This window comes from Mesoplodon densirostris, chromosome 4 (assembly GCF_025265405.1).
Source record: "Mesoplodon densirostris isolate mMesDen1 chromosome 4, mMesDen1 primary haplotype, whole genome shotgun sequence".
NCBI classification, from domain to species: Eukaryota; Metazoa; Chordata; class Mammalia; order Artiodactyla; family Ziphiidae; genus Mesoplodon; species Mesoplodon densirostris.
In genome coordinates this window covers 148,412,740-148,423,622 of record NC_082664.1, presented here as the reverse complement: position 1 = coordinate 148,423,622, position 10,883 = coordinate 148,412,740, and the positions used below count along the sequence as shown (strand labels likewise).

General features: G+C 47.3%; 1 protein-coding gene and 1 pseudogene across 1 annotated transcript; both read left to right on the top strand.

Moving 5' to 3' along the window:
* Positions 1-1,901: 1,901 nt before the first annotated feature.
* On the top strand, positions 1,902-5,341 carry RPS17 (ribosomal protein S17). Its single transcript, XM_060095334.1, has 5 exons — positions 1,902-1,997; positions 2,280-2,431; positions 3,012-3,117; positions 3,593-3,658; positions 5,215-5,341. The coding sequence occupies exons 1-5, from the start codon at positions 1,995-1,997 to the stop codon at positions 5,293-5,295; spliced, it is 408 nt and encodes a 135-aa protein (XP_059951317.1). The 5' UTR covers positions 1,902-1,994; the 3' UTR covers positions 5,296-5,341.
* Positions 5,342-9,825: 4,484 nt separating this feature from the next.
* On the top strand, positions 9,826-10,407 carry LOC132487602 (dual specificity protein phosphatase 22-like; annotated as a pseudogene).
* Positions 10,408-10,883: the final 476 nt, after the last annotated feature.

Below are 10,883 nucleotides of genomic sequence, written 5' to 3'. Positions count from 1 at the left end.
TTGGCACATAATAAACACGTTGCAGCAGAGTTCTGGTTTTGTCTCTGTGTCTGAGCTGTGGGAAAAGGGGGGCAGTGGGACACCAAGATTCCAGAGTAAAAACCCACATTTCCTTGGATCTTCTGTGATGAGATTCCAGCCCAGGTTGATAGTGGGGCCATATGGGGACTTGCCCCTCTAAGTCCTTCTTGGTCACTTCCGTGGTCAAATGCACCTCGGAGGTGACTCTGTAGTAAGTGGTTACCTCTAGTCCAGGTATGTAAAAAGCCCTCACAAATAAACTTCTTGGGGCTCTTCTTCTCATAATCCTAGACTCAGCTTGGAGGAACTGGAGGCATAGCTCCCCAGAGATCGGCACGAGCCGCTTGTTCTCAGCTTCTCCTGTAAGCCTCAGAGCTGATTCTTCTTCTTGGCTTCCTATCTCTTGGAGTCAGCTGTGCTGACCTAGCTCTTTACTGAGTGGGAGTAAATTTTTGCTGTTCTTCAGGACTGTCATCTGGACTCTTTCTCACAGGCGGGATCCCAGGATTTGTGAAAGGGTCTGCTGATGATTTTTTCAGGTAAGTTGTTCCTGGGCCCAGCTGCTGGAGTGATCTTTGGAAGATTCCATTTTAGTCTGCGGTGGAGGGAGCCCTGCACACTGAAGCATCCGTTCCGTGAGAGGTGCAAGAAGTCACTATCTTAGGGGGTGGGGAGTCCCTTCAGCCAAGAATGAGAGGCCTCATCTTTCCCTTAAGGCCTGACTGGCAGCAGCATAGTTTGAAGTGTGCTGGTAAAGTAAGCTGCATCTCTCTTGAAGGAGAGTCTGACCCTCCCTTTTGGTGTCCTGGTCCGTCCTATCCTATCCTATTCAGAGAGTCATCTCTTCTCCCCTTTGGTCCCTCTTTTGTCCAGGTGCTACTTTCAGGGCAAGGGCTTCCTGTCCTTCAGCCTTCCATTCTCAGTCAGTTCAGAGACTGACTGGACTGTCCAAGGTGACCAGGAGTTGAGTTGGGGGATGAAGCACAGCTTGGTGCCCCTTAACTCATCCAAACTGGGCAGCCCAGTCTTTCTTTAAGTCAGGCGGGGGCCTGGAACCCACTTCAGCAAAGTTGGAGATAAGGAGCAGGGCACTCCCGAGGCTAATGAGGCCACCTCAGGGTAGCCTGTGCTGGTGGCCTCAGAAGGACCTGGTTTGTGGTTGGGTACAGCAGGAACAGCCTTAAGACGGTGGTGGTTGGAGAGAGTGCCTCAGCTGGGAGCGCTACAGGTGAACTGGGCCCTTCACTTAAACATTTGAGAACTTGTTTTGTGCTGGGCACTGTTCAAGGCAAAACAGCCATACTATCATGGAACTCATCCCTAGCTGAGAAAATTGAGACAAATTACTGTGACGTGCTAAGAAATACTAGAGCAACTTTAAAAGGATAGCAAGGCTAAAAAAAAAATGATAAAAGGATAGCAGTGTTACTTTGTATAAATTGGAGGGAAAGCTCCTCTGATAAGGTGATGTTTGAGCAAAGACTCGGAAGAAGTGAGATAATTCTTTCCCAGTTGTACCTGTGTCTCCACCAGGCTAGACAGTCTGTGACCCATGGATTGGGTGGGGATCCTGTGCACGGCGCCATCCCCTACTTCCTCACTTTTCCGCGCTCCCGCCTTCCCGATGGCTCTTAAGCCTTCATCCCTCTCCCCAGCATGTGTGGGAGAGATGCGCCGCCGTTCTTAATCTAGGGCACTTAATGGGCGACCTAACCACTGAAGAAGGGTCTAGAGAAACGTGCGTAAGACCACCCGGGGCGGGGCGGGGCGGGGCGGGTCAGCCACTCGCCACGCCTACTGGATGGCGATTGGCCATACTTCCGTTCCATTCCGCCCCGCCCCGCTAGGGGTCGCTGTGCTGCGCTTACATTCGGCTCAGCGAATCTCAGACTAGGCGGAAGCGGCTTTCTGGCCTGTGCTTTATAGGCCTCTCTGGTACTTCCTGTTTCCTCTTTTACTAAGGACCCGCCGACATGGTAGGTGTTTTTGTTTCCAAGCTGGTATCCCCCACAATCGTGCTCCATCCGCCGCTTTGCGCGGCCCCCAGCCCGCGAGGAGGGGCGCAGTACCCTGTGAGGCCGGAGCCTCCGTGGGCCGCTGGCTTCCGCGTTGACCCCGCGCTCCAGCTCTGCCCGCCGGCCTTCTCCCCTCCTGGGCTCAGACTCAGCCCACGAACCCCGCTCCGGTCAGGGCATGACACTGCTGTTCCCCGGAGGGGGTTCCTGAGTCGCGAGTGATCCTCTGTTCTCCACCTGCAGGGCCGCGTTCGCACCAAAACCGTGAAGAAGGCGGCCCGGGTCATCATTGAGAAGTACTACACGCGCCTGGGCAACGACTTCCACACCAACAAGCGTGTATGCGAGGAGATCGCCATCATTCCCAGCAAGAAGCTCCGCAACAAGATCGCAGGGTGAGTTCAGTCGGCGCTCGGCCTCCGGGGCCTGCTGGGAGACGGAGAGTCGTGCCCCCGCGGGTGGGTCGTGGGAGCTGGGTTAGCACTAGTCTCCCGCTGCTCCGAGAAGAGCGCTGGAGGTGTGCCTTTGCCGGTTTTCTTGGCGGGGTTGTTTTATGTTCGCGTTGTATTTGGCGGTTTGACTGGCGGTGGCGCTTGGATGAGGTTAGCCACAGTCGACCACTGGAAGACTAACGTTAAGTAAGGGCGTACGTGATTTAATGCTAACTTATGTAAATTGGAATTCGAAGTAAAGAAAATGAAGGCTAGGAGGAGGGGTCGTGAAAGTTTGTTGGGAGTACTTAACAGCTTTGAAAGCGAATTTGAATAGAGAGGATGTGCGACACCAGAGGGACAGGCATGCCTAGGTAAGCGGAGCTGCGTGTGGAGGTTTTGTGTGTGTAGGAGGTTCGGAGTCGGGGCCCCCAAGGTGAATCCTGTCCCTTCTCACTGCGGGAAGAGAACTAAAATACACATCCAGACCTTCTGGGTACCAGTGGGAGTCAGTGTGTGTTCTTGGGCATTTTGTTCTTTGTAGCTATGTCACACATCTGATGAAGCGGATTCAGAGAGGCCCAGTGAGAGGTATCTCCATCAAGCTGCAGGAGGAGGAGAGAGAGAGGAGAGATAATTACGTGCCTGAGGTAAACTTTCTGGGTCTTATTCTGGACCTCTTGTTCATCCTGAAAGATAAAGCAGGTTCCTGAGAACCGTTTCAGGTACCTGGTTTTTCAAAGGTACCTCAGCTGAGTCTCCATATACCCCTTGACCAGCTGTAGGTGCCTATAATTTACCTGCCTGTATGTTAGCTTCTGTTCTGCCTTGTTGGGATCATGTAAGTCCATTCTGTTTTATACATGTGAGCCTTTTAATGATGTTTGTTTGGTGACTTATGTCTTCTGGTTTGATTATTTGCCCTAGCATAGTATTTCTGAAGTATAAACCCCATCTTAAGGTTTTCTAAATACTGAATTCGAGGGATCCTATTGTATTCTCTCTATACCACCCATCCCCATCCCCCACCCCCTTTTTTTGTCCCTCATTTAAGAATCTTGGAGAGAAGGCAGGGAAGGTGAGAGATAACTCATTGCTATTTGGGGCCTGCCTTGTTCCTTCTAGGTCTCAGCCCTGGATCAGGAAATCATTGAAGTAGATCCTGACACTAAGGAAATGCTGAAGCTCTTGGTAAGTGTTTGCTGAATTCCTAAAGGAGGGCTTCCCTGGTCACCAACCATCAGTAGCTTTCTACTATGGGTAATACCTCTAGGTAACACTTACTGAGTCTTTAAAATATATCAGGTAATCTCAACGTTTCTATATGGCGTTTCCCTTTTCCTCAGTATGTCCCATGAGGCACATCCTGTTGTTTACATTTTATAGATGATGAAATGGTAACTTCAAGGTTAGTAGGTGGCAGGGATGGGAATCCATCCACCCTTCCAACCACTAACCTAGACTGCTTCCGAAGTGGGCTTAGCTAGTTACTGAAGGTTCAGTTTGCTCTCCACACGAGGATAACTCCCAAATCCAGTGGCTGTTCTCCCAGGACTTCCAGAACACCCCTTCTCTCAGTTCCTTCTGTTCTCTTCTCAATTTTGTGGCTGGCTTCTCACATTTACCCCCTTGGTTCCACCCCTAGTTCTCTTTTCAGTCTGCCTGCTTACTTCTGTGTCTGTATGCTAACCACTCAAATGAGCTGTGGTCTCATTTCCAGTTGCTAACTGGGCACTACTTGGGTAGTTCAGCTGTCTTCAGTACAATTTGATGTGTCTCTTCTGTGACATATCTTAGTACTTTAGCAGTTCGGGGAAAGCATGAGCTTCAAAGTCCAGGAGGCAGTTGGTGATTTAGAGCAACTTTATTTTTCCTTTTTATGATTATGAAATGTCTAAGATGTTCAAAAAGATAATGAATAGAGTGAACTCCCATATACTACCACCTAGTCTCAGAAAAACATAACCAGTACAGCTAAAGCCTGCTACAGATCATTTTCTCCTGAAATACTACTCTGGAATGCATATTTTTAGTTTCAACTGTAAAATTGGTTTTTGAGGATAAAATGAGGAATTAAATTCTGGTTATATGGTGGGTCCTTGGGTTCTCTCTTTTTTTTTTTTTAACATCTTTATTGGAGTATAATTGCTTTACAGTGGTGTGTTAGTTTCTGCTTTATAACAAAGTGAATCAGCTATACATATGCTCTTGGGTTCTTTGCACTTAGGTTGAGCCACCTTAAAGGCGGGCCCTGACCTTGTCCCACCACTACTCTACCCGGGCCCTTCACAAATGTTGATTGCATAAGTGATGCCTCCTACCTGAGGGCTGGTCTTGGAAATGAAGTGGCACTGTATATGCCTTAAGAGTAGTGATTCTCAAAGAGACAGATTTTGCACCCTCCAGGGAACATTTGGTAATATCTGGACACATTTTTGGTTGTCGCAGCTGGGGGATACTAGCAGACATTAGTGGATAGAGTCCAGGGATGCTGTTAAACGTCTTAAAGTGCACAGGATAGCTCTTTCGTGGCTGACTGGAGGATCCTTCAGATCGCAGGTAGACCCCCTACAGAGTTTATTGCTCTGGGGTGGGGAGGAGAAGGTTCTCTTGGTTTTCTGCAGGGTCCCACCAATCTGACCCCAAGGTTGTTGAGGCTGACAAAAGCATAGACTAACGGTGGTGCCGGGGCTCTGGACACAAATCTCACCAGTACAGCCACACTAAGCCCCTTTTTATTGTTCCAGGACTTTGGCAGTCTGTCCAACCTGCAGGTCACTCAGCCTACAGTTGGGATGAATTTCAAAACACCACGTGGAGCCGTTTGAATCTTTCTGCTGTGCTGTAATATTTTCAATAAACCTCGGACAACAACCGTGCCTGTGTCATCTGTGGGGTTGGGTGCCGGTGGAGCTAAGGGCAGGAATTCTTTCTCGAGGGAGAAATATCCTGAAGAATAGCAGTCTGCAGTGTGACGCATCTGTAAGTGGCCTATGGGCAGCGCCCATACAGATTATGGATGTATTAGGAGGCCTGAGCCTGGACACCTGCATCACTGCTTTGGTTGCCAGCTCTACCCTTGTTGGTCCTTCCAGGCCCTGAGCACACACTCTGGCTTCAGAGAAAAGTCAGGGGATTCCTTTCTCTCCTCACCCTGTATGCCCTGCTTGTTTGCGCTTCAGCCTCTTGTGAGTACATGCAGTTTGGGTTAATGAACCTGCCGGTCTTGAAAGGGTAACTCTCCTCACGTGTGTGAGGGTTGGGCTTTCTGTGGGTGGGTGTGGAGACCAGTACCTGGAGCATAGGAGATTGAATGAGTGTGAATGGATGTGTGGGGGAGGATCAGTGAGACAAGGGGATGTGTCAGTTCAAGGGAGGCCGAGCTCACTAGGTGGATCCCACTGGGTGGATCCCGGGTGGGTGGATCTGAGCTTGGGGAGCTGCTGAGGCTGTGGGTCCAACTCTGTTGTGGAGAGTGCTGGGTTGGGCTGGTCCCTGCTGAGCAGTGGGAGGACAGCTTGCAGCACAGGCTCCTCTGCTTGACTGTCCTGGGCTGAGCTGGGCCTGTTTGTGTACGTGTGCATGTCAAGATCTCTGCAAGGTAGTGGCAGGACCTAGGTCAGTCTGGCTCTCCATTGATCCTTGCACATCTGGTTCTGTCAGGCAGATATGTGCAACAAACATCCTAAAAATGTGTATTGTAGCAATACAAAAATTGTAACAATTTTGATACAATTTCAAACTTGAAAAGTTGCAAGAATATATAGCACAAAGAACTTTAAAATACTCACCCGACCTCAGCTCACATTTTGCCCCAATTGCTTTATATTCTGTCTCTATACACACTTTTTTTTCCTGATCCATTAGGATCAAGTTAGAGATGGGCCCTTTTGTTCCAAATATTTTATTGTCAGTTTGCTAAGAACAAGCATAACTGCAGATCAATGATCATAATCGGGAGATCTAACATTGATAATCATACTGTTACCTAATCCATAGTCCATTGTAAAATCTTGCCAATTTTCCCAATAATATCTTCCATAGTTTTCTTTCCTGGTTCAGAATCCATCCCAGAATTACTACATCTAGTTCTCATGTCCTTCAGCCTTCTTTCCATGTCTGTCTTTGAAAAGTATTGGCTGATTTTGTAGAATGTCCTTCAGTTTGGGTTTGATGTTGGCTCACAATTAGATTTAATTGAGCTTTTTTCTGTAGGAATACAGATGGTCCCTGACTTAAATGGTTTGATTTAAGATTTTTTGACTTTAGGATGGTGTGAAAGTGATATATATTCAGTAGAAACTACTTCAAATACGGAATTTTGGTATTTTCCCAGGCTAGTGATACGTGGCAGGGCTCATGATTCTGGGCAGTGGCAGTGAGCCACAGCCCCATGTCAGCTATGTGATCTCAAAGGTAAACACCCAATACACTTAACTATTTTTTTGTACCCATACAAACATTGTTTCACTTTCAGTACAGTGTTCAATACGTGAGATACCCAGTACTTTATTATAAAATGGGCTTTGTGTTAGATGATTTTGCCTAACTGTAGGCTAATGTGTTAGGACATTAAAAATAGCCTCAGCTAAGCTATGATGTTCAGTAGGTTGTGTATTAAATGTATTTGTGACTTAGGGTATTTTCAATTTACGATGGGTTTATTGCAACATAACCCCATCATGAGCCAAGGAAGATGTGTACCACAGAAGCGATACTGTGTACTTGATGCATCATATTGGGAGGCACAGAATACTTGGTGAGTTTTAGTGATGTTTACTTTGAGCACTTGGATTAAGGGGCATCTGTCAGGTTTCTCCACTGTAAGTTGTAAGGAAGTATTTCAAAGCTAAATATCCTGTTCTTCAACTTTTCACTCACTAGTTATAGCATCTATTAATATTTTATCTCCATTATTACCTTTATATTTATTAGTATTGTACAGTAAGGAAGAGCTTTCTCTTAAAACTTTTTCTTTCCATTTTTTGGTGTGGAGTCGGGCATTTTCAGCAAATACTCTTGCCTTCTAAATACAGCTCCGTATAAAGAAGCCTTTCCTCTTGGTTTTTGGTGTCAGTGATGAGGAAAGGGGTGGGCTTTCTGTATGGGGGAGAAATTAGAGCTGAGTTAAAATTACCAATGGGTAAGAAAATTAACAAAATGCCAAACCAGCAACAAGGCCGTTTGCTGTGATGTTTGCCACACTCGCCCACTAGGAGGCAGTGTCATTGCTATTCCACATCTTCGTGGCTCCTCTACCTCTAAGCCCTGTGCTCTGGATAATTTAGATGAGGGATGGGAAGGGTCGGGGGAGGAGGAGGGAGCCGACTTGGGCACGAAGAAGCTGTTTATCCTCCATCAGAGTCGAGGAGCTTCTCTAGGCCTTAGTTCTTTCATCTGTAAAATAAGACCTGTGCTCATTAGAACTTCCTGTGGAGCTTGTTAAAAGCAGGTGGCCAGGCCCTGCCCCTGATTTGGGCCGTGATTTGTGCTTCAGGAGGTGGGTGGGGCCTGCGCGGGTGTTTTCACAGGTACTTGCTGGCAGTTCCAATCCCAGCTGGGTTTGGAAGCTGCCAGCCTAGCGACTAGCACTGGCTGCCCCTCGGTGCCGTCTCCCATGTTTGGGGTCCGATAATGCTCTTCGCATAAAATAGACAAGAGAGTCTTCTGCCTTCTCTGTCACAGACTCTGCTTCTTCAAGATCTGAAAGTGCCCCAGGAAAGTTTTGGAGGTAATTATCTTTTTTTTTTCTATATTGCCCTTAGTTGTGTTAAAGTATAATTTTCAACAAAGTGAAATGGCTCTCATACAGATGGATATAAAATGAACACATGTTAAGCATTTTTAAAAACTCAGAGAACTGAGATGTTACAGTCAGTTCAAAGGAGAAGTCAAGGACAAATTTGGAGTAAAAGAATGTTGAAATGAATTTATAAATGGACACAAGACTGCTTCCACAGGAGGGAAGTCAGCTGAACCTCTACCCAACAGAATTTATTTATTTGCATTTGTCTATAGATAAGAATTATTTGTATTATCATGTATCTACAACTTACAGAGTTGTAAAATAGCTCCAAGGCAGTGAAAGGTGTAGAGCCTCTCTGTAGAATCCAAATCAAAACCCAGGTTGTTGCTCTTAACAGTTGAAGCACAAATTTTTCCCTCTATCTGTAAATTCATATTCTCTGTATTGCCTATGTTGTTAATATTTTTAACTTTATTAGTATTTAATTACAGTTTTTCTCTCATAATTAGGAAAACTCCCTGTTATTATGTGTCATTTTAAATGTTATGTTTGTCTTCTTTTCTAAATTAAACTTGTCAGATGTTTGATTATTTTATCCATAGTTTCAGAGAACTAGCACTTGGAGGTGTAACTTTCTTTTTACTTTACTTGAGGTTGTCGCTTTTCCTCATTAGATACTGGAAAAAAACAACCGGATTCAATTGTGAGGAATGTGAGTAAAGCTCATTTTCTCTTTTTCAACTGCAGGGGTCAGCAAACTATGCGCAGCTGCCTGTTTGTGGGTAAGCCATGAACTAAGAATGGTTTTCACATTTCTAAATGCTTTAAAACAATAGCAACAACAAGAGGAGAATACTGTGGCCTGTGGAAACTACGAAATTCAGTGTCTACATACAGAGTTTCATTGGGGTGCAGCCACATTCATTTGTTTACAAATTGTAGATGGCTGTTTTCCTGATGCACTGGCTGAATTAAATAGTTGCCACAGAGACAGTACACAGCAGTGTTATCACTTTGCACTACAGGTTGCAGTTATACATTTATAACTCAATCGTGTTTTGAGGGCCATACCTATCACCATATCGTGACATTTAATTTTTAAAAAATTATTAGTGCATACTTAACGTTAAAGAAAAAAGAGAACCCCCTCCGCCCGACCCCGTCTCGGAACGCGCAGGGCAACGGAACGCGCAGGGCAACGGCGGCCGGGGCGGGGGTGCGAGTGTGCCCTGGGCCCGGGCCCCCCAGGAGCCATAATCCTGGAGGGACCCGCTCCCAGGAGTCATGTCCCTGTGCCCCGGCCCCCGGGAGACATAATCCCTGTGCCCCGGCCGGGCCCCTAGGAACCGTGTCCACAAGTCCCGGGGGCCGGCTTGGCAGGCGCCGGGCTCTCTCCGGGAGGGGGAGGGGAGGGCGCTGCAAGCCCCTACCGCAGGGGCGCCTGGGCCGCGGCCGGGCGGCCGGGGAGTGCGGGGGGCGCGGGGGACAGGAGCTCAGTGGACAGAGAGGCCTGGGCGCCGCCGGTCCGTGTTGCTGTTTACGCTGCGGGCGTGCAGTGCCCCCCGCCCGCCCGCTGCTCCCCCGCCCGCTCCAACATGCCCTCAGTGCGCCCTGGGTGCTAGACCGCGCGGCCGCCATGGGGAATGGGATGAACAAGATCCTGCCTGGCCTGTATATCGGCAACTTCAAAGATGCCAGAGATGCAGAGCAATTGAGCAAGAACAAGGTGACACACATTCTGTCTGTGCACGACAGCGCCAGGCCAACATTGGAGGGGGTTAAATACCTGTGCATTCCAGCAGCGGATTCACCATCTCAAAACCTGACAAGACATTTCAAAGAAAGTATTAAATTCATCCACGAGTGCCGCCTGCAAGGTGAGGGCTGCCTTGTTCACTGCCTGGCCGGCGTCTCCAGGAGTGACTCTGGTGGTTGCATACATCATGACGGTCACCGACTTCGACTGGGAAGATGCCCTGTGCAAACCCCAACCTGGGCTTCCAGAGGCAGCTCCAGGAGTTTGAGGAGCACCAGGTCCATCAGTTCTGCCAGTGGCTGAAGGAGTACGGAGAGAGCCCTTTGCTGGATGCGGAAAAAGCCAGAGGCATTCTGGCCACCCCAGGGATTCTGAAGTACTGGGCCTCTCTCAGAAGACTGTAATGTACCTGAAATATTGCAAAGCCAGAGTTTACATGCTGCCCAGAAAAAAAGCAGCCAGAGTTTAGGTGCTGCCCAGAAGAAAAGCAACCAGAGTTCATTTTTCAGTGTCCAGAAGTAATTTGTGAACTCGCCTGTTCTCATTTTAAACAATACATATGCAATTGTGTCATCAAAAAAAAAAGAAAAAGAAACTGCTTTAAATGTTATGTTTTTAAGGTATGAGTAGCCCATTCATTCGGTAGGCAAGGGAAGCTGTTTACCAATGGTGAGTTAATTTCTCTGGAAGAAACGTGTACAGAGTAAGTAAACTTATTTAAAACTATTAGCCTTTGGGTGAGAATGGTTGCTTAAAGGGGTGAGAATGGTTGCTTAAAGAGTTGAGAACATTGGGAGCAATATCAGTAGTCAATTGAAAACAAGGCAAATGATTTTGAATGGTTTTCCTTGGTTCTTGATGAGTCAAAAAATGTTACCAATACTGTTCAGCTGTTTATGCAAGAGTCAGTGCCA

What these genes read in the sequence shown, in the direction of transcription:
- RPS17 (XM_060095334.1), top strand. An exon ending in GAGATAATTACGTGCCTGAG is followed by an intron (nt 3,118 to 3,592) that starts GTAAACTTTCTG and finishes TGTTCCTTCTAG; the next exon opens with GTCTCAGCCCTGGATCAGGA. An exon ending in AGGAAATGCTGAAGCTCTTG is followed by an intron (nt 3,659 to 5,214) that starts GTAAGTGTTTGC and finishes TTATTGTTCCAG; the next exon opens with GACTTTGGCAGTCTGTCCAA.